The sequence below is a fragment of the Cheilinus undulatus genome, linkage group 15 (assembly GCF_018320785.1).
Source record: "Cheilinus undulatus linkage group 15, ASM1832078v1, whole genome shotgun sequence".
NCBI lineage: Eukaryota > Metazoa > Chordata > Actinopteri > Labriformes > Labridae > Cheilinus > Cheilinus undulatus.
Window position 1 is genome coordinate 21,598,911 of NC_054879.1, and position 22,510 is coordinate 21,621,420.

Consider the following 22,510-nt stretch of genomic DNA (forward strand, 5'->3'; position numbering starts at 1 on the left):
ACCAGTGGCTTCAATTGACTGTATCCTCAGAGCATGAGCCTCTGATAAACCCAGATAATGGACCCTCAATAAACCCAGAGAATGAACCCCTGATAAACCCATATAATGGACCCCTGAAAAATCCAGAGTATGGGCCCCTGATTAACTCAGAGAATAGGCCCCTGATTAACCCAGAGAATGGGCCCCTGATTAACTCAGAGAATGGGCCCCTGATTAACTCAGATAATGGGCCCCTGATAAACCCAGAGAATAGGCCCCTGATTAACTCAGAGAATGGGCCCCTGATTAACTCAGAGAATGGGCCCCCGATAAACCCAGAGAATAGGCCCCTGATTAACTCAGAGAATGGGCCCCTGATAAACTCAGAGAATAGGCCCCTGATTAACTCAAAGAATAGGCCCCTGATTAACTCAGAGAATAGGCCCCTGATAAACTCAGAGATTAGGCCCCTGATTAACTCAGAGAATGGGCCCCCGATAAACCCAGAGAATAGGCCCCTGATTAACTCAGAGAATAGGCCCCTGATAAACTCAGAGATTAGGCCCCTGATTAACTCAGAGAATGGGCCCCTGATTAACTCAGAGAATAGGCCCCTGATAAACTCAGAGAATAGGCCCCTGATAAACTCAGAGAATAGGCCCCTGATTAACTCAGAGAATGGGCCCCTGATTAACTCAGAGAATAGGCCCCTGATAAACTCAGAGAATAGGCCCCTGATTAACTTAGAGAATGGGCCCCAGCTTAGATTTTTTGATGATCTTTGATCAGTAGCACTGGTGCTAGCGTCAAAGCTAACAGTTCCCTCATTCTGGAGCTAAAAAGTGTGTCAAACCATTATTGGGTTCTGATGTTGGAATTGTTTGTTTGTGCTACTTTGTAACCCTTCTCATTACTTTTTCTCAGCCACATTTAAATGGGTCTTTTCTCCTATTTTTGTTGGTTTTAACCCTTTTTTGCCCTCTTGGACACATATTGTCCCTTTCTTTTTGCCACATCTTGCCATTTGAACCTGTTTTTGCCACGTTTGACAAATTGTGGCTTTTAACCCATTTGTGACACTTACTGCTTATTTAGCCACTTTTTTGCTGCTCTTTGTGTATATTTGCCACTATTTCTGCCTCTTAAACACATTTTTGCCACTTCTTTTGCCACTTTTTGTCACTTGTGGTCCATTTTTGTAGCTTTTAACATTTTTTGCATTTTTTTTTTTTTTTTGCCCTTAGGACACCTTCTTTTGCAACTTCATTTGGCCACTTTTAACCAATTTTTGCTGCTTTTTGCCTTTTTTGCCACTTTTTACTCATTTTGCCACGTTTTCTGTCTGTTTAACCCATTTTTGCTACTTTTTGCCTTTTTTGCCGCTTGTGACCCATTTTACAACTTTTCCCATGTCTTCCATGATTGTGCTACTTTTTAACCATTTTTTTCTACTTTTTTTTCTACCTTAGGGACACTTTTAACCTATTTTATGCAGATTTTGCCACTGATTTTCGCTACTTTAACCCATTTTTGCCACTGTCAATCCATTTTTGGTCTCTTATCACAATTATTGAATTCTTTTCCATTTAAGTTGTCTCATTTCTTTTAATTTAAATTCTGGCATCCTGACATTTGTGCATATCATGGCTCATCTATGAACTCCAACATTTATTTCCTAATCATGTTGTTCAGTGTACCCATCCTCATTAACATATCCAATAAAAGATAATTCTGTTTTAACAAAGGGGTTTACATTGTGAAAAAGGCTAGATTATACTGCAACATAAATAAATGAAATCCATGCTTTCTCTTGTACATGAAGGTCCATGTACATTAATGGTATGATTACAAAGTGTGCAAAGGTTGCAATAGTGCTGACTAGGCATATTTATGTGACATAGACAAGATGTGTGATAAGATGGAAGGAAATATTGTATAAATACTAGTTAGAGGACCATTTCTAATGCATACCTTAATATTTTAACAGTGCTCCCAGCTGGAAGGTTCCTTGTGCTATTTCCAACTTCAGTTCTCTGAGAATCTCTTTCATATTGAAGTAAACTAAGTTTTGTAAATGAAATATTTCTGCATGAATAAATATTAAATCAAAGCAAACTGAACTGAATCAGGACAATGTGAATTTGAATTGAATGGATTCAGGTAATCAGTGGAGATATCCACCAGAGGAGCTCTAAGGAAAGACCACAGTGAGGAGCAGTGCATTCCACTGGCTGGTGAAAATTAAAATCTGATGTTTTATCTTCAATTTAATCCGACTCCAAATTGAACATTTTCATCTTTAGACTTCATCAGAAAGATCCTAAAATTATTATTGGAGAGATTCAAAATTTTCTGCTCTTAAATGAACCACAGATTTGAAAATTCATCTGCAGATCAATAACAAAAACCCACCTATATGTATTAATGACCACTGAACTCAAATAACAGTGATTTGACCTCTCTCTCTCTATCTCTCTCTCTCTCTTTCTCTCTCACACACATACAGGCTCCATAGTGAACCGTTCCTCAGACAGCAGCTGCAGAAACAAACAGGCCTGTTCTGTCCTAAAATAGCCTCATGTTAAATGTTTGCATTCATTAGAGAGCGCTGGTTAAAGGCTGACAGTGTTCAGGAGATAAACAGAGACATACTGCTGAGTCCTGCCTCGCTTTGTTCACTGCTCTAGACTCCGCTCTGCACCGCAATGCAGATCCATAAATTTTACCAACGAGCTCGGGCTCTGCTCAGCTCCGTTTAAAGGGGAATACATCTCTTTAAAGCTCAGGGTGGTACGGAGCCTGAAGGAGGTAAAAAGATGAGGAAGTGCTTTAGTAGATGAGTTCATCCTGCAGCATGTAAACAGGCTGTAATGTCTGTAACATGTCTGCTGATGGATTACAGGCTCAATCCCATTACAACCCTTCCTCTACCACTCAGCCCTGCTTTTCTGCTATGCACATTCACATCTTAATATCTTGGTGAAGAGTGCTGAATGGAGGGGTTGGGCTAGGGTTTTGAGCTGCATGGACCTTCAAACAGAAATTCACAGAGGAAAACTCCAAAGTTTTGACACTTTGTTATACTATTGATGACTGAAGAACAGACTGTATTGTCAGAATCTATCAAGAGTTTGACACATTTTTCATTTCCAAAATGAGGGAACTGTACCGATGAATAGCACCAATGATACTAATTCAACACACATGCACCAACAGAATCAACAAATCAAAGCTGGGGCCCATTCTCTGGGTTGATCAGGGGCCCATACTCTGGCATTGTCAGGGGCCCATTCTCACATGCACCTTGCCTTTACAAGTGCTGAGCTTGCATAAATGACCCCACCTCATCATTTACATATCATCCTCCAGATCTAAATGAAGACCAAAGACACTAAAAATGGATTTTAAATCTTTTAATATTCCAAAAATACTTCAATTTTGGCTTCTTGGTACATAAACACCTGATCTGCTCGTCTAGGAGTACAGTGTTGTCGTCTACAGTCTGATCTGAAATTAAAAGTGCAAAGTGACAACCGTTCAGTCCTCGGCCACCACGCAGAGAAAAAGGCTACTTCAATGCTCCAAAAAACAGTCGACAGACGTCCACACGGATGTCTGTTTGTCAAAAATAAAAACCAAAGAGCAGCGGGAACATCTGACCCTAGCAAAATCCAACATGTGTCTCTGCAGAGGATGATGGGAATAAAAACATTCCCAGAGTTTAACAGCAGCAGAGGAACAGGCCAGCCTGCTCCTCCCCCATCTGAGCTGAAGTTCATTTTCAGTCTTTTTGGTTATTGGTGGTAAAAATCCTGCAGAAGCATCAGTGAGCAGCTTCACAGCGTGACACAGCTTTAATCCAATCATTGAGGAGCCGTTACCGCTTCTTCTTCTGCTTCAGAGACTTCCTCCTCTTTACGATCATCTCATACAGTTTGTCCATGCCCTCGTGCAGACCCTCGCCGATGATGGCGCAGGCCGGCTGGATGTGGTAGGTGGTGGAGGGGGTGAGCTCGTGCAGGGCCAGCTGCTTCTCAATGTCTGCCACCGGCAGAGACTTGGGCAGGTCCTGTTTGTTGGCAATGACCAGCAGAGGCGTACCCTGGTTCTCTGCAAACTTAGTCACCTGGTGGAGAAAGAGCACAACATCGTTATTTGAAAGTAGAGCCGATCCTGGTCAAATATTCCTCTGATACAAGAACTTGAACTCATCTGTTTTGGTTTTTAGGATAGAAGTTATGCAGAGGATAAGGGTAAGGACAAGGATGGAATGTTCTAAAAGCTTTAAAAGGATGAAAACATCTTTAAAGACGGAGGACAGTGTTGGTGAAGCTGGGGATGTTGGGGGCATTTTCTCTCCATTTCTGCCAAATAGTTGGCAACTTTTGGAAAAGTTGGAGGGGCTGGCAAGGAGGGAGGGTTTGCCTCCGTTAGATCTGGGTTCTCAATAACAATCAAACTGAAGGATTTTTGTATTTTATACTCTTAAATCCCTAATGACCAATTCTACCCCATTCAGTCAACACCCACCGACTGCATTTTCAGTGTGCAGCACTGAGCAGCACTGCTTAACCCTTGAGACTGAGGAGTTCCCAGAATGCTTTGCGAGTAGCTTGCAGCTAGGAGCCAGAAGAAATAACCACTCCTGACACAGCTTTCCTCCTCATTCATTAAGCAGAAAAAAAGGTGCGGATTTGTGAAGAGTGCAGTTTTTACTGAAAAAAACTCCTGAATAAAAAAAACAAAAAAACAAGTGACTCTGTCACTGTGCAGCTTGGACAGAACCAGTGTGGCCACACCCTCAGAGAGCGTTGTAAATATGGCACAATTTACTAGGAATGCTTAGTAAATGTGCAGATTTTATGAGTGAAGAACAGGTGACTAAAATAGAAGAGCCGAGCAGAGATCTGACGGGCACAGGTTAACGTACTCAAAAGTCTACAAAAAGCCAAGTGCTTGACTCCTGTCCACTGACCTTATGCAGTTCCGTCTTAGCCTCCTCCAGCCGGTCCACGTCCACAGAGTCCACCACGTAGATGATCCCGTCTGTGCAGCGGCTGTACGACTTCCAGAGTGGCCTCAGCTTCTCCTGCCCCCCCACGTCCCAGAAGTGGCAGCTGATGCCCTTGGCGGTGCCGTTACTGAGGCGGATCTTCTCCGTGTTGAAGCCAATGGTGGGCACCGTGTTGACGAACTCGTTAAACTTGAGTCTGTAGAGGACGGTGGTCTTTCCTGCCGAGTCCAGACCCAGCATGACAATATGCAGGGACTGGAAGGCGGCGATGTTTGAGAAACTGTTTCCCATGTTAAAACTCTCCTCTGTGTCCGTAACTAAAGAGCTGCTCTCCTCTCAGCTGGCTCGCATTAATCCCTGTTAAAAAGACGTATGATTCCTCAGGTGTGGGTAAGGGCTGGGCGATACGGTCCAAAGATCATGTCTCTATTTTTATCTGTAAAGAAATGACAACAAACAGCCATCACAATCCCAGAATGATCAACTCTGATAGTATAAATCCAACTTTAATGAATCCTGCCTGCTACCATTGCAACACAACACTGGGCAAGTTTGCAGACAAACTTCTACACACCGTCTTAATTGATCAAAAACACCGCCAACATTTTTGTAAAGTGTTTAACCCTCTTAAATCCCATGTGTTTACAATGATCGAATCTGATGATCGACACAAACTGTCATTTATCTACAGTTGCACCCGTTTTCCAAATGTTGGCAACTTAACTGAAAAATTGTATGCAACTATAAAGATGTGTGGGTTTTGTCTGACTTGCACAAACACTGCAAACAAATTTATTCACTTAAAAAACTGAATCTCTTGCTCCTTACAAGTTGTGCAGGATATAAAATGTTGTCAGTGCATTTGTGCATTCAGGAAGAAGTCCCACCGCCCAACTGTTCCAGGTGTTGCCAACATGCTTGCAGAGATTTGACAGAAATCCTCACCAACAGCTCACCCACTTTTTTCACACTTGAGCACAATTCAGATGGAAACCTTCACTCCTCACCAGATGTGCCCAAATAACAAATTGTTGCCAATGTCTATGTGCAATTTAGAAACATGCTTTTCAAAAGTTCTACCCTCTTTGTTAAATGTTGACAACATATATGTTCAGACAGAAACCTTAACCCTTCAACTGTTCTGCCTTGGCCCTTACTTCCACAACACTTGTGTATTTGTGCAAACTACACACTTTGCAGGAGCTTTGTGCAGTTTTTGATTTGACACAAAAATAAATTCAAATTCAGGAAAGTTTATTAATCCTTTAGAAAGCAACTGTTTGGAACAGCTTGTACACCGAATATTGGCCAATATTTCAGGACTTTTATTTTTACTGTAAATAAAATCATGTCTGTTCCAACACATTAGAAGTATACTAACATTTAGTGTTATAATAGATAGTGTTAATAGATTTATGAATGACTCAAAAATACTGATATTTCAGATATATATCTTTACAACTCAGCTTGAGTAAAGTTGCACAACATCATCATCATAACATCACTGTCAACAGATGATAGCTTGGCTAACTGGTGAGGGTTTCCCTTGCTCCCTGCTTCATTGACCCACTTGCCCAAATGTTGCCAACATATTGGAGGCGGTGCTGTCTCTGTGAGTGAACCTTCAGTCCTTTTATCATTAAACCAATGGAAAGTCGACCATTTATAAACATGTGTATCAAGAGTTTTTAACATTTTGTCCCCTCAGTCCTATCACCGGGCCCTAACATAAGCTTATTCAGTATCAACAATGCTGTCTTCCTTTATATCTGGATTCAAATATATTCATACATCTTAAAAGTCTGCTATAATGTCTGGGTCACAAATCACCAATTTTGAACTGATTTTTTTCAGTTTTTGTAATGCCAGAATACATTTTTATATTTGACATGATTCTAGTAAAATTAGAAAAGAATGATCCACGTTTGATCCAATACTGGGTTTATCAAAACTTTCAGCCTAAATCCTACACACATGTTGGCAACATGTGGAGCTGGTGAGGAGTGAGGGTTTCCCTCGTTCTACTTTTATCATTTGAAACACACAGCATTTATTATTAAGGTGAATTTTCACACCCTCAGTGTTGCTCTGCCCTAACATAAACTGGATCAATATAACCATAACCATGTCAGAATACATCAAGATATCTTAAAAAAAAAAACTAACAATAATACCACAGCAACAACTGCAGCCCCAGATATATCATGGTGTGCAATTTATTGTCTGCACTACCAAAAATTGCAGGAACATTCCTGAACACTGTCTGAATTGCATTAGGAGAATGGGAAACCTTTGACAAAAGTAGCTCAAACCGTAAATGGAGCGATATTGATGAACGTTTTATACCCTGACAACAAAAAGTGCAGCCCATAGAAACACCAGACTGATCTGTTTATTGTCTTCATTATCTAAAATGTCGGGAAAATTCCTGCACACTGTCTAAATTGCACTAACAGGTTGGAAACATTTAACAAAAGTAGGCGGAAATGGCAAGGAGAGGGTTTCAACTTTTAGATTCCATCATCACAGAAATAACAGAGAATTGACCGTTATAACTAGACCGTTATAATCACGTGATGTTTTAGAACATCCAAATAAACCACACTCATCCAGCCAGCTCTGTCTTACCTTATATCCGGTTAACTCATAAATCCATGTGTCCTCCAGAGTCGGTGTTTTCCCCCAGCCCTAGGATCAGACCCTCTGGGTGACCGAGCGGCTCCTCGGTGGCCCTCAGCCTCAGATGGAGACGCAGCGCGCCGATCATTAGTATGCTCCTCACGCGCTTACATCCATTTGGGCACGAGGAAGCTCCACAGTGAGCACAATCACGCGCATGCAGAGGACGAAGAGATCACAGCCGTGATCCACGGATCACTCCACGGATCCTCGAGATCAGTCAGTCTCTCCGGTTTTTAGTTACATCCAGGTCCCGGGGGTCTGCACGCGCCCTGCACGTTCATCAACCCGGGAGTTAGTAATAATAAAAATAGAAACCGTCCACAGGTCTGCTCCTGGGACTCGCTCGGGTCCTCGCACCGCCGCTGCTCCTCTCTCTCTCTATCTCTCTCCTGTGAGGCTCCAAACACAAAACCGCAAAACAAGAGGCGGCCCCGCATCGCTCCACCCCGCTGGGACCTGTGCCAATGAGGCTCCCTCTCTCTCTCTCTCTCTCTCTCTCTCTCTCTCTCTCAGACACGGATACTCACTGAAGCTCACAACTTCACTTCTACCGACAATGTGATCCTACAAAATAAACCTGAAACAGGTTCTACTTTAACAATAAAAAGCGGATTATTTATTTGTCTGTTGCGCTAAATCCTCTAATATTCTTCATCTCTATTCAATTTTAGTTGATTTGAACGTTCCTTTTATCTGGAACATTTCAAAGTAAAAGAAAGAGAAAACATATTTACCGTTTAACAGAAGCTATTGTAGTATTATCTGTTATAGTTTTATTCTGGATTCAATCAAGGGTAAGTGCGCCCCCTTCTGGTGAACACATGCATTGACAGTTTCACAGTAGGGGAAGAGTGGGCAACTATCAGGGCCTCATGCTCTAAGGCAGAGAAGGGTAACTTTGGTTATTGAGAGAACCACATGGACTTTATTCTCACTTCCACAGGGCCAAGGAGTTACAAACTGGGGAACACTATCAGTTTAACAATTATGGCTGCTCATAATTTAACAAAAGGAATAAGTGTAAAACTTTCATCCTGCAAATAAAAAAAAGCTTAATTCAGTCAGCTAAAGACAGAATGCCTCTGTGGCCCTAATAGCGAAGTCAAGGCCCCTCAAAAGGTAGGTTAGGTCATTGCCACAGTATCTGTGATAAAAAGTCATTATTATAAGAGAGAAAAAGTAAAAAAATTTGAGATAAAAGTCATGATTATAAGATAAAAAGTCTCATACTTGTGAATTTTTATCACATAATTATGACTTTTTATCTAAAATTATGACTTATTATCTCATAATTTCGACTTTTTATGTCATATTTATGACTTAGGATTTTTTTTTTCAAGAATTGCCTTACTTTCACATTTTTTCTTTTTAAATTATGGAAATGGGCTTCCACACATTGCTCCATGGTCATGACATAAAAACATCTTGATGCACGTGGGAGGGAACAAAACAGGGTATGTTTTGTTGTTTGACTTCGCCATCTAGTGGATGAGTCTAGTACTGCAACAACTCAATTGTGATAAAATAAGCTTTAGATTCTTCAGGACGCAGGGGTTAGCACTGTTGCCTCACAGCAAGAAGGTTCCTCGTTCGCTTCCCAGCCAGGGCCTTTCTGTGCAGAGTTAGGGATAGGCTCCAGCCCCCCGTGACCCTGAACAGGATCAGCCATATAGAAAATGGATGGATGGATTTCTTCAGGCAAGTCAAGGGAAATTGATGTGAAAAACACACTTTTGCAACAAGCAGAGGGGTTTACCACCTGACAGAAGTAGGCAATAACCCAAGTGTGCTTGAGCTTGATGTCATGAGCCGATGGCAGGATATTCTCCTTTAGGATTTTCTGGTAAAAATTCATGGTTCCATCAATTACAGCAAGTGGTACAGATCATGGTCCAGAGCTTCACATTACCACCACCATGTTTGACTGTTGGTAGAATGTTGTTTTGTAAAATGCTGTGTTAGTTTTACTCCAGATAAAACAGGACTTACACCCTCCAAAACTTTTGTCTGGTAAGTCCACAGAATATTCTCACACAAGTCTTGGGGATCATCAGGATGTTTTTGGTCAAATGTGAGACGAGCCTTTGTGTTCTTTTTGGTCAGCAGTGTTTTTGGTCTTGGAACTGTCCTATGATGCAACTTCTGCCCAGTCTCATTCTCATTGTTGAACCATGAACACTGACCTTAACTGAGGCCAGTGAGGCCAGCAGATCTTTAGATGTTGTTCTTGGTTCTTTTGGGACCTCCTAGGTAAGTCATCCATGAGTTCTTGGAGTCATTTTGGTAGGTTTTCACAATGCACAGTTTTCTCCATTTGTGGATAATGGCTCTAAGTGAGTCCTAAAGCCTTAGAAATGTCTTTGTAACCCTTTCTAGACTGATAGATGTCACTGACTATGTTTCTTATCTGTTCTTGAATATCTTTAGATGGCACCATGATATGTTGCTTTTTCAGATCTGTTAGCCTACTTCACTTTGTCAGACAGGTTCTATTTAAGGGATTTCTGGATTCAACAGGTCTGGGAGTAATCAGGTCTCGATGTGGATAGTCAAACTAAACTCAGCTTTTCTAAAAGTGGGTGGTAGTTAATCACAGTTAGTTCATTATTTAAGAAGTGGGGCAATGACTTTTTTACTTAGAACCAGGTAGGTTAGGATGGCTTTGTTCCTTTAATAAATGAAAAAAGTACAATATGAAATACTTTATATAAATGGAAGTCTCTTAAAACACAAGGTATTTTTGTTTACTCTGTACTTCACACGTCCACCACAGAGAGCCCTCAGAGGATGAACACCACATCTTATTTTATTTTTGTCTGATAACCAGTGAATTTATGTTGGTTTTTAAGATCTGGACTTCTTTGTTTTGTCTTGGGATAATGATATTTGTTTTTCACATGATTAAAAAATAGTTTTAGCCATATTTTCAAGATCTTAGAGAAATAGACTATTATAAAGGGAAGAAGTGCTGTTATCCTGAGAAAACACAAGAAGTTAAGAAAAGCCTCCAGAAAGAGATGTTAACACAAGAAAAACAGAATATAATAGAGAGGTACTTGTACAGTACTTGTACTGACCAGCAGCTCCTGGGGCAGGTTGAACTTCCTGTTGTTGTCTCAGGAAGAACAACTTCTGCTGGGCTTTCTTTTGGACAGAGTCTATGTGGGAAGTCCACTTCAGGTCCCAGGAGATTGTGCATCCCTGAAAAACTGTCATCTCCAAAGCCTTGAGTGGGTGGTTCTGCAATCCTCCCGTCTGTTTGCGGACTCACCACCGTCTCTGAGAGAGTGGTGTCTGTTCTCTCCAGTAAACCAAAACCCCTGCCAGCTCTAGGGCCTCTTCATGTGCAGCCTGGGTGGGTTTAGCATACTTTTGGCCCCAAGCAAAGACTAACTTGTGGCCCTTCCCTATTTAGGAAGAATTAATCATAGCAGGGACCAAAATATTTTTGGGTGCCTCTAGACATATAACCTGATGTGTGCTGGACATCTACTTTTGGCCAAATGGTGAATCTCCTCAGTTTGTTGCTTAAATGTTCTTCTCACATGATTTTTTTCCATCTTGCCTAAAGGAAGTAAACCTTTTAAAAACTAGAAAAGCACTCAGTGAGCGCAGACCTCCGCCATTAGCCCTATCTCCCAATAGTAAATAATCCTTTAAAAAATTCCTGGATCCAGACGGTGATCTGGATCAGTCCCAAAATCTAATCAGTTCTTCCTTATGCCATTTCTGACATTTCCTGAAAATTTTACTAAAATCCATCCATAGCTTTTTGAGTTATGTTGCTAACAAAGTAACAAACTAACTAACAAACCCTGACGATAACATAACCTCCTTGGCGAAGGTAATAACAGATTCAGCTGGTGCACACTGCATTCATCCACTAGATGGCGAAGTTGACTTGGTGTTTGATTTCCTCTCACATGCATCAGGATGTCTGTGTTTAATGACACTAAAATATCAGAGATAAAACATGATTTTTAATGTTAACTGTCTGAATGTTTTCGTCACGATAACGTCTGTGAATGAATAGAGAACCCTATCGGCTGGTCGTGATGACAGAGGACGAGAAAACATCTGAATAAATGAGCAGAGAGAAGCCTGAGCATGTTCACAACACACCTTCAGGAAGTGTCGGTGTTTGATGCAGACACACGTTCAGCCTCTTCAGTTTCTCCTTCATCATTATTCCAGAGAGGACACCTGTAGGAGCACCTCTCCTCCTCCTCTGTCTGAATAAATGCACACACACATATAAATCCCTCCTCTCGCACACATTTGAGAGCATTTATCTTATGTTTCTGCTCTCACTCCCTGAAGTTCACTTCATTTCCTGGATGTTCTTTCTGGAGCTGCATTTAGGCTCAGACGAGGCCGACGTAAATAAGATCATTTAGCAGACGATGTCTGCTGGAGCACAGAGAGCAGAGCCAGACTGCATCATCTTTAAACAAAATTCATTTTCCGAAATTGTTCCTCAATTTTTAGACTCAGGTTTCCACAGATTGCTTTTATCGATAGAAAATGTTTATTTTGATGGATGTTGTTTATATTGATTGATATCTTTATGTTGACATATAATTTCTGTTTTAATTTATTGAACATCCATCCAGCTCTTCTGTCTGAATGATTTTAATGTGATGCTGCTGGTTCTGCAGGTTCAGTGTTGTCTGCTGTGTTCAGACATGACCCACTTTGAGCTTCATGTGAATGTTTAATATCAGACAGTGAATGATGTTTCTCCGTGTCTTAAATTTATTCTGTTCTGAGAAGTGATTTCATGTGGCCTACAGTGTTATACAAATGTTAAATAAAATGAATGATCAATGGAGGATTATAAATGAATGTTGGTCTTAGTGATGCTGTACGGTGGTGCAGTGGTTAGCTTGCTATAGGTGCTATGGGACTTTGCTGTGTCTTCCTGTGATGTGTGGGTTCTCTCCTGGTTCTCTGACTTCCTCCCATGCTCGCTGGGTTCCTTGGTGACTTTTAATCCGCCACTGGGGTGAGCGTGATCATGGGTGGTCATCTGTATTTCAGCCTTGTGATTGGCTGGTGACCAGTCCAGGAGTAGATAATGAAAGAATGTTGGTCTTAGGATGCTTTGACGCCTAAGGGTCATTTGCATTTTTTTAGAATTCATACTATAAAATGATTTTTGCGTTTAAAGTGGGCCAAATCTCATCCCAACAACACACTACACATCACATGACTGCTTTTCACACTGCACAGGTAAACATCGCCACTTTCCCCAAAGCTCGAGAGAAGTAGTTTATCCAGCTACACAATGACATCCTAGATGCTTAATTGACTTTAGTGAGATAAGCACATTAAAAGCTGACACCACCAATTGTGTTCTCACTGCTCTAGAGTTCAAAGTGAAAGCAAGCTTAGACCACCTCCTCCACTCAATCTCAGCACATTGTCTTGTTTAAAACAGAGCTCAGTTGTCATTTTCACATCTGTCCAAACAAGTTGAGCCAAAGACGGGACGTCCTTTTGTTTCAGGATTTCTCCTCCAAATGATCAAGGTGTTTGATCATCTTTATTCTCATGGATGAACAGTCATAAGGATCCAAAAAGGTCAAAGACTACTTGTAGTTTTCACCGTCATCTCAGTCCCACATCCACACACTCATCCTAACCATGTGTAAGTGTTTCCTGCAGCTGGAGGCCTTTTTTCCTCCATCCTGACAGAAAGTACAGAGGAAATCAGAGCGCAGCAGGCATGGAGATGAGTGATGAAATCGAAGCATTTGTCTGTGAAATCGTGTGAAACGACGGACACCGGCCGAGTTCTGATCTCGCTTCAGTGAGGAAGTCTGATCTGATCCAGACCCTGAAAGTAAAATTTATCAGGACATGTCGTCTGTAGCAGCCTTCCATTTATACCTGTGGAAGAATATCCCAGCATGCACCAGGGAAAAAGAGCAGCTGTGGGTAATCAGTTTATGTCAAAGGTCAATGGAATCTGCAGAATCTGATACGTCTTAATGTGAGTTTGAACAAGTAGAGCCTTAAGGATGATATGAGCCTGGGTGTTCTCAAATCTGAGTCAACTTAATAGTCTGAAATTAAAACCATTTTTGAAATTGTTATCTAGAGTCAGGGTAAAACACAGCAGCACTGGCTCCTCTGTACCAACACTGTGATTCTATGCATAGATCCATGCATCCATACATGCACCCATCCACCAATCCATTCATCCATGGACTGGGTCACAATATCAACAGGCTACGTAAACTCTCTAACCAGTAACATTTCCCAGCTCCTCCAGGGGGATCCAGAGGCATTCCCAGACCAGATGGGGTGTTTAATCCCTTGAGCGAGTTCTGGGTCTACTTACACTCCCTTCCAAAAAGGAGGAATCCTGATCAGAATCACCTCAGTCATCCTACTCCATGCTCTCTCCCAATGTGCTACTCTATCTGCCTGTTAATCTCACAGTCCACTGGAGATCATTGGTTTACCCTTATATAAATTATGTTTTTTTTTTTTCTGATGGATTTGAACATTTTTTCTGACTTTTGTTCTCTAAATCCAGTCTGAATCCACCTCCTGCTGGGATTAGGTTAATCTCAATGTTTTGCACAGATCTCCTATCCAAACAGAATTATTTACATTAGAAAATCCAGTCTTGGAGGAAATGACATGTTTGTAAAATACTGCAGCAGCAGCAGCTGTTGCTGGTGCTAAAATTCATCCAGAAAATTATTCAGCGTTGATGTACTTTGGTGCAGAAGGGCTCAAAGAACAGCATTAAACATTCAACTATTTATAGGAGGAAGTTTTCTGCCTTAAAGCAGAGAGACGGTGCAGACATGTGAGCTGGTTAAATATGACGCAAAGAACACATGTAAGGAGAATTACAAAGGTGTGAGAGTGAACTGTGGTCAGGCACGGTGCCTGAGTCAGTTTGCAGAGGTGGTCCAGGGTATGATTCATCTGTTGGCAAATCTAGATGTCTCCTGTCTCTTCAAATTCCATCTTATCTGTGTATCATGGGCCCGTTTCATTCTCTGAGCTGTAGTTAAATGTAGTAGTAGAGGTAATATTGGCGTCTCAGAAGTGATAAAAACATCCATTGTAGCAGAATGGACCACATGAACTATGCAGAGCATGAATGTGATGGAATACAGCAGGTCTGGTGGAAGTAAAAAGCTGGTCTGATGGAGGTGAAGAGCAAGTCTGATGGAGGTGAAGAGCTGGTACGATGGAGGTGAACAGCAGGTCTGATGGAGGTGAAGAGCAGGTCTGATGGAGATGAAGAGCTGGTATGATGGAGATGAAGAGCTGGTATGATGGAGGTGAAGAGCTGGTATGAAGGAGGTGAACAGCAGGTCTGATGGAGATGAAGAGGAGGTCTGATGGAGATGAAGAGCAGGTCTGATGGAGATGAAGAGCAGGTCTGATGGAGATGAAGAGCAGGTCTGATGGAGATGAAGAGCTGGTATAATGGAGATAAAGAGCTGGTATGATGGAGATGAAGAGCTGGTATAATGGAGATGAAGAGCTGGTATGATGGAGATGAAGAGCTGGTATGATGGAGGTGAAGAGCAGGTCTGATAGAGGGGAACAGCAGGTCTTTTGTTATCTCTCTCAGCCTGCCTTAAATTCTCCTCAGTCTGTTCTACAGATATAAAGCAGCTCTGTCTCTCTATCCCAGCGTGTCTAAAGGATAATGGGAGCTGACAGGACCGAATAAAGAGCTGGACTCTGAAGAGAATCTCAGATATTAAAATAAAGTCTCTGAAGGAGTGAAAGCAGCCTTAAATCCTACAGTTAGCTTTCATTTTTATGGTCAGGAGCTTGTCAGAGAATGTTGATGGTACTTCTAAAACTAACATCATATTACAGAATCACTGCTATGAAAAGTACCTGACTTTCCAGTGATACATACTGAGAAAATGACCACATGATAAACCAGCGGTTGGCTGTTAGGATATGCCTCAGACCCACACTGATACACTGCTGTCAACATTAACATCAGTTCTACTTGTATGTATTGACTAAACTCCAATCTAATGGGCCTTGAAAATCAGACACTGCTTTTGAAACTTATGAGACTGTCCTGAACTAAAATTGGTACCCTTTAACTTCATATTTTGTTGACAACCTTTTGAGGCAGTCACAGCAATCAAGCAATTTCTGTAACTCTCAATGAGACTTCTGCACCTGTCCCAGGTATTTTGGCCCACTCCTCATTGACAATTGGTGGCTTTCTCTTTCTTTAATGGAAGAGTACCAAACATTTTGTCCATGTGTGTTTCTAATTGAAAACAGATTTGAAACCAACATCATCATGATCTGGGTTGACGTGTGGTGATTGGCGACAATAGCATCATGTCAAACCTTGTTAAATGTGTAGTCTGATCCATACTTAGGAGTTTCTTTTCCTTCTGGATGAGGAGAAATAAAGATGCCTGTTTAATGATGTTGAATGCTACAGACCCACACTGACTGGAACATTTTCTGCTGGTTTCATTCACTCTCATCGTTTGTCTACACATCTCTCTCATCACCTATGTCTCTTGCATACACACAAACATGCTGGGGTTGCCATGGTGATTTGCATGCTGTGCTCTGGAGGTTGCCATGGCAGCGTTTTTTTTAAACGGGGTGGCGTGTTTTTGTTTTGTCGCTCAGCCTCCTCCAGCAGCAGCCACTCATATTAATAATCCAGTTTGTGTTTGTGGCTGTTGAACGCAGCGTGAGATGTTTACTGACTCTGAAATGGATCCTAATGAGAGAGAAAGAGGGCGAGAGAGAGAGGGAGAGAGAGAGGGCGTGTCTGCAGACATGATGAGCTGATGATTGAAAAACAATCTGAAGAGGTGATGAGTGTGGAGGATGAAATAAGAGAGAGAGAGAGTGTCACCGCCTCACCCTGCTGCTAAAAGAAAATGATGATTACCCCGTCACGCTGTTTTTGTCATAACCTTGCTCTGTTTGTCTTCCTCTCTGAGCTTTAAAAATTAAAACTCTCTCTGTGTGTTTGTGCACATTAAAGCAGAGTCATGAGAGCTGGAGGAAGAGACAAATCAACAGATTGATCGTCTGAAGACAGAGATTCAGCATCCAGCGGGACATCACTGCATGAAAACACTTCCTCTCTGCTTCCTGTCATTCCAAGATTTATAATAATTTATTCTGTTTTGTCCTCCAAGTTCAGCCTGGAGTGAGCAGGAGGGGAATAAACCTTAGTACTGAGAAATAAAACATGGTGGATGCACTAAAATCCGCTCTAATATAAGTAGAGCTGGAGGCAATCTCAGAAAACCTTAGTGGACTGGAATCTGAGCCCAGCCCACCTTTCTACCAACTATTCATTCATTCATTCATATTCTTCATTAGTTAGAATACAGATAAACCAACACAGAGCTGTGCTTGATGGTGTAACATTAACGGTTTATAGGTTTTTTCAGTCCCTTGATCCCGATTTTAAAATTTTAGATGTGGGTCAGGAGGTACAGCAATTATGAATCAATGATGATGCATAAAAGGTAGTCCATTAAAGCTCTAAGTGGTGCTGCACACTGCAGTTCATTTATTAATGAAAATGCTGATATACTTTTTAAGATAAAAAAAAAACTTTGTGGGGTACTGGTTAGACTGGAATGACTACTGGAAATGGATGTAGTGTTTTACAAACTCTTATAAGGATGGGAAGCAGGTGAAGCTGAGGATGTTAGGGGCTTTTTTCACTCCAGTTCTGCCAAATAGAAGTCTATAGTTGGCAACATTTGGAAAAGTGGGTGGAGCTGGTGAGGAACAAGGGTTTCTGACCCTTTGCCAAAAGTTGCCAACAAATGACATTCAACAAAGGTAAAGATTGTTTGTACATCTGTTTATGAGGCTAAGTAATGATGTGTCATTTATGAATGAGCTTTATCAGCTGACTCTTATGTGAACAATAGGAGCTGTCTACCATTTAAGAGCCAGTTTCCTTTCTTCCTTTTTTTTATTTAATCAACATCCAGAAGCCAAACTGGTACCAAATGAAGAGCCATTTTGGAGCCAAAGAACCAGCTCTTGGCTGAGCAAAACCAAGTGATCCAGACCTCTGAATGGAAACAGATTTCCTATTACAAAGAGCGAGGCTAGGACATCAGCTGAGGAAACACAAGAAAGCTCAGAGTTTACTGTGACAAACTGGACTGAACCAATCGGACCATATGTGTGTCATCTGACTCCGCCCCCCCAAGACTTTAGAAGGAGGCTTTTTATTCATTCCTGCCACTGTGTCTCTGTAAGATTTTTGTTTTTTACTTTTTCCTTGTCCCTACTTTCAGGATATGATTGAAGCTCACAATCTTTTATTTTCCTGGTTTAAATAGTTAACAGCACTAAACTTCAGCAAACTGAGAGCACTTCTTGATGTAGAAATCACTTCCTGCCCTCATTGAAGTTTTTCACTGTGAAAGGATACCATTGATAAAACAGTGCTCTTACCAGGGCTACAATACAGTTCAGCCAGTCAGCAGGCTTCATCTGATCAAGATATTTTTGAGGTAAAATGCACGTATGCATATCAATCATGTCAATCACTGCTAAATTTGGCTGATTTAATGAAGCCAAACCAGAACCAAATGAAGGGCTGTTTGGGAACTGATGAGGTGGCTGGTTTTACTGAGCTGAACTGAATGAGCTGGATCTCTAGAGGTGCCAAATTCTCATCACTATTTGACTGAAATAATAACTTTGCCATGATGATGGATGTTCTAGATCCTAAAATGGTCCTGGAGGAGATAAGGATGGAGGAGAGAGGAGGCTTCTAGAGCGGGGATACACCAGTGTTTCTTCTGTGGAAGTCTGTGAAAACATAATGAAACCTCCTTTTTTCTGCATGGTTCTCCTTCAAACAGCAGATCAGGTTTCCAAGGAGACAAACGCCACACATGGAACAGGTTTCTGTTTCTAAAAGAAGAATAAAGATCCAGACGTGTCAGCTTTGACACTGATTTATTCCCTTATCCCTGCCTCTATACCTCCAGATCATGTTCTGTGAAATCATAGAAACGTCTGAGTGTGCTGTCTCGGTTTGTGTCGCCTCTGTCCTCAGATAATCGATGCTTCTCAGTCCCTGCAGCTTTCTGAAGGGTTCCTCTCCATAAGATCAGAATCCAGAGGCTTTCATACTGTCAGCGCAGATAAAGTCACATTAAGGAGGCATGGTTTCTGTAAAGATGGAGAATATGAAGCAGAAAGCTGTCATTAAAGCTACAACCATCCACTAAAGATAGAATCGACTGTTTTTTCAAGTGTCCTGTGTTTAGAGAGAAATATATAATCATCACTGTTCTCACGACCCCCAAAAGTCTTGGTCTTGTCTTGGTCTCAGTGCACTCTGGTCCTGGGCAAGTCTTGGTCTCAGATGGTGTGGTCTTGAGTACAACACTACTGCTCAGCACTGCAGTCTGATCTCTCCAGGTGGACATGACAGTAAACCTCTACTGGAGACAACGTTCAAGCTCACACTGAGCTCTCAGTAAAGATGTCTCTGGACCAAAAACTAATCATAGTGATGATCACCCTCCCTATTCTCCTGACCTAGCTTTTTCCTCAGATCAAATCTGTGCTCAACGCAACAAGTTTAGAGTCCCTGTCAGACGTTTGGGGACAGAAAAAGATCTACTGCACTAATCTGATCAGTGAAGACCTGAATGAGTGGTGTGTTAATGCAGAGGAGGAGACTGAAGGAGAAAGACTCAGAAGAAAGTTTATGTTCAGTAAAACTGGATTACAGCATTAGTCTCCTTTTTTAATAGAGATGACAGAGTACTGTGTTGATTCTATCACATAGCTGTCTTTTGTCCTCATCGTATATTTATTTTCTGATTGATCTGATCAAAAACAGAGATCCTGTCATGTAAGCAGGTGCTGTTTCTACCTGACCATGTCCTGTTTGTTTAAGCCTCTGTGTCTTTGTGTAAACAGGGATCAGCCTGTGGCCCCCAGTCCCCTCCATCCATCAGTCTGTCTTTTCTTTTCGGCTCCTGTTTGTGAATGCTCTTATCTCCACAGACCCTCGTGCCACGGCGTGTTTACTGCCCACACTCTCACAAAGGGCCAGAGAGCTCTGTGGACTCACATACACAGAGTGGGAGGGGGTCAGCAGCGCTAAGTACACAGAGAGAGCCGGCCCCTCTCTGCCAGGTTTCGATCCCTCTCTTCTTCATGATCAGAGAACAAACAGACGTCTGTTCTTCAGTCTGCAGACCTGCAGAGAGGAGTGCAAACATCAGACTCAAATCAACGTTTGGACAACAGCAGAGATTCATGCATGTTCATGCTGCAAATGTCTGTTTTAGGGGACAACATTAGCTAAAATCCAGCTACCGATAGGTTAAGGTTAGTGTGAATAGAGTGTGCAAACATCTCCCATATATATGATTATTCACTAACATATGTCATGAATAAGTAACATCTGTGAAAAGGGACAAGAAAACATGTGACAAGTGGCAAAAATCAGTTAAAATAGAAAAAAAAACCAGCATAAAAGGGTAAAAAGGGGCAAAAATGGTCAATAAGAGGCATTAATAAGCAAAAAAAGGTTTAAGTGACAGAAATGGGCAAGTGGAAAAATAGGCAAGGTTTTAAAGAGAATCTGCAGAAACGGGCAAAAAGGGTGCAAAAAGTGGTTCTAAAAAGTCACTGAAATTGGTGTAAAGGGTAAAAATGAAATAAAAGTGGTAAAGAAAGGTTGAAAAAAGTGGCGAAAAAGGGTGAATGAAGCAAAAAGCTGCCAAAGTAGGCAGTTGAAAAAATACATGTTACCGAAATTGGCATAGCTACAAACATGTAAAAAAGTGCAAATATGAGTAAAAAAAAAAAAGGGGGGGGGGGTTAAAAAGTGTCAGAAATGGGTGGGGAAAGGGCAAAAATGGGATAAGAGTGGCAAAGAATTGGCGAAAAAGCAGCAGAAGGTGGCAAAAACAGACACAAAGTGGTAAAGTTGCATAAAGATGTTGCAGAAATGGCAAAAAAGTGGGGAAAAATGCAGTCTAACAGAAAAACATTGTGGGCAAAAAGTTGTTAAAACATGTTGCAGAAGTGGGTGAAATAGGACAAGATTGTATAAAAGTGGCAAAAATGGGCAAAAAGCCAAAAAATAGGTTAAAAGTGGCAAAAACATCCCTCATTTCCCATCATGCAAACGTTTCTTTAAATCTCTCCTTTAGTGGAACTCTTTCCAGAACTTTCTGCAAATGATGAATGGATGTGTTTGGTTTGTTTAATGTCAGACTGGTATCTTCATCATCTTGTTTGTTGTGCCTTTTCCTCCATGGATTCCTCTGCAGCTCTACAAGTCTAAACATGCTGCAGGTTTCTGCAGAATCCCACCTGAGAGTTTCCTCTCAGTGAATCTGAGAAACAAAAAGTTAAAATCATATTTCCTTCTTCAGTGAGGAGAAGAAAACATTTCTATTAAACGGCTCCAAATCTTCCAGCTGAAGGTCTGCTCCAGACGCTGACCTTTTCTCTGTTCATTCAGGAGACTCCTCTGTGATTAAAAAAGGCTTAAACCAAACAGAACTGCTCCTCACACTCGGCGGAGGTTTCTCTGACATTTAGCTGATGCTGACAGAAAATAAAGAGCCTCATCACAGTGTCAGAGCTCAGCGGGGCTCATCTTTTCAGAGCTTTGTTTACATCACACCATGAAACGCTGTGAGGAGAGGAAGACTGGCAAATGTATCAAATATCAGTTTGAAAAGGCCAAGATGTCCGTCTTTGGTTCACATACTCTCTGTGGGAGGTTCAGACTGAATTTTATATTCCAGATGATTTCCAATGGATTAAAAAGATCAACTATTTGTATTTATCAGCTGATTTACTCCTTTTGTGAAGGTTTTGCTACTGAGATTATGGTCTCAGCCTTCAGTTTCAAGTCTTCTTCATCACACTGAGATGATCATTTAATGTATTATAGTCACATCTAGAGTAACAGAGGCCAGAAAAAGTGGAGGAGTTAACAACACTCAGAGGGCTGTTTATCTTTGAAGGATGTTTTGTTCATACTGTATTAGATGTATATATATATATACTTTACTGTCTCCAGGGGTGTGGCAGTAGGTTTCACCCTGTGTACATGGACAGCCTCTGGCTTCTATACCCCAGTCATTCCTCACTCTCTCATCTGTCTTTAAGACCAAATCCATTATTCTCCTTAATAATAAAGGCATAAGGAAGACTAATTTTAAATCTATAGTCCTCATGGGGGCGTTTAACTTGTGCAGAAGTGCAAGAAAAACTCCATGAAACTCAAGCTCAACTGGCAACCATAAAAACATGGTTTTTAATTTAGCTTGCCCTTTTCTTTTGCCCTGCCTTCTTTTTCAAATAGGAAAAAAAAAAGCCAAGATGTCAAAATCAAAGTTACAGAACAGTAATCCAAGAGGGACTCCTACATCCACATTAACCAAATTTTTAAAAGTAAAAAATGATTGATCAAACAAAAGTATTCTTCCTGTTTTTTGGTCTGTTTGTATTCACGCAGCATGAACAATGAAGTCTTAGGGAATTTTGGTTTCAAACTCTGGATCACAGACGTCCTGGTGTTTGAGCAACCAGTCTCTGGAGCAGGTCTAACTTCTGTGAAAAGACTGAGACATGATGAAGGTTTGATATAAAGAAATCAGCAAGTTTTCACAGGCTTTTGGCCTTTCACAGAGGTTATGAAACTTGACTCATAGAAGCAGGTTTGAACTCGCCAGCTGATAAAGAATCACTGAGCTAATTTACACTGGTTTGGTCTCCTTAAGTCTCTTTAAGAAGAAAAACAAAGAAAATATCCTTCACTAACACTTTTAAGGGAAAGTCAAATGTGTAACC

At 41.2% G+C, this 22,510-nt stretch overlaps 1 protein-coding gene across 1 annotated transcript; it reads right to left on the minus strand.

Moving 5' to 3' along the window:
- Positions 1–3,423: 3,423 nt before the first annotated feature.
- On the minus strand, positions 3,424–8,044 carry LOC121522169 (ADP-ribosylation factor-like protein 4C). Its single transcript, XM_041806299.1, has 3 exons — positions 7,622–8,044; positions 4,955–5,429; positions 3,424–4,105 (listed from the first exon to the last, which is right to left on the minus strand). The coding sequence occupies exons 2-3, from the start codon at positions 5,282–5,284 to the stop codon at positions 3,857–3,859; spliced, it is 579 nt and encodes a 192-aa protein (XP_041662233.1). The 5' UTR covers positions 5,285–5,429; positions 7,622–8,044; the 3' UTR covers positions 3,424–3,856.
- Positions 8,045–22,510: the final 14,466 nt, after the last annotated feature.

Coding starts and splice junctions, on each gene's coding strand:
- LOC121522169 (XM_041806299.1), bottom strand. CDS start 5,284: ATGGGAAACAGTTTCTCAAACATCGCCGCCTTCCAGTCCCTGCATATT. Junction 4,106..4,954: donor CTAAGACGGAACTGCATAAG/GTCAGTGGACAG, acceptor TTTCTCCACCAG/GTGACTAAGTTTGCAGAGAA.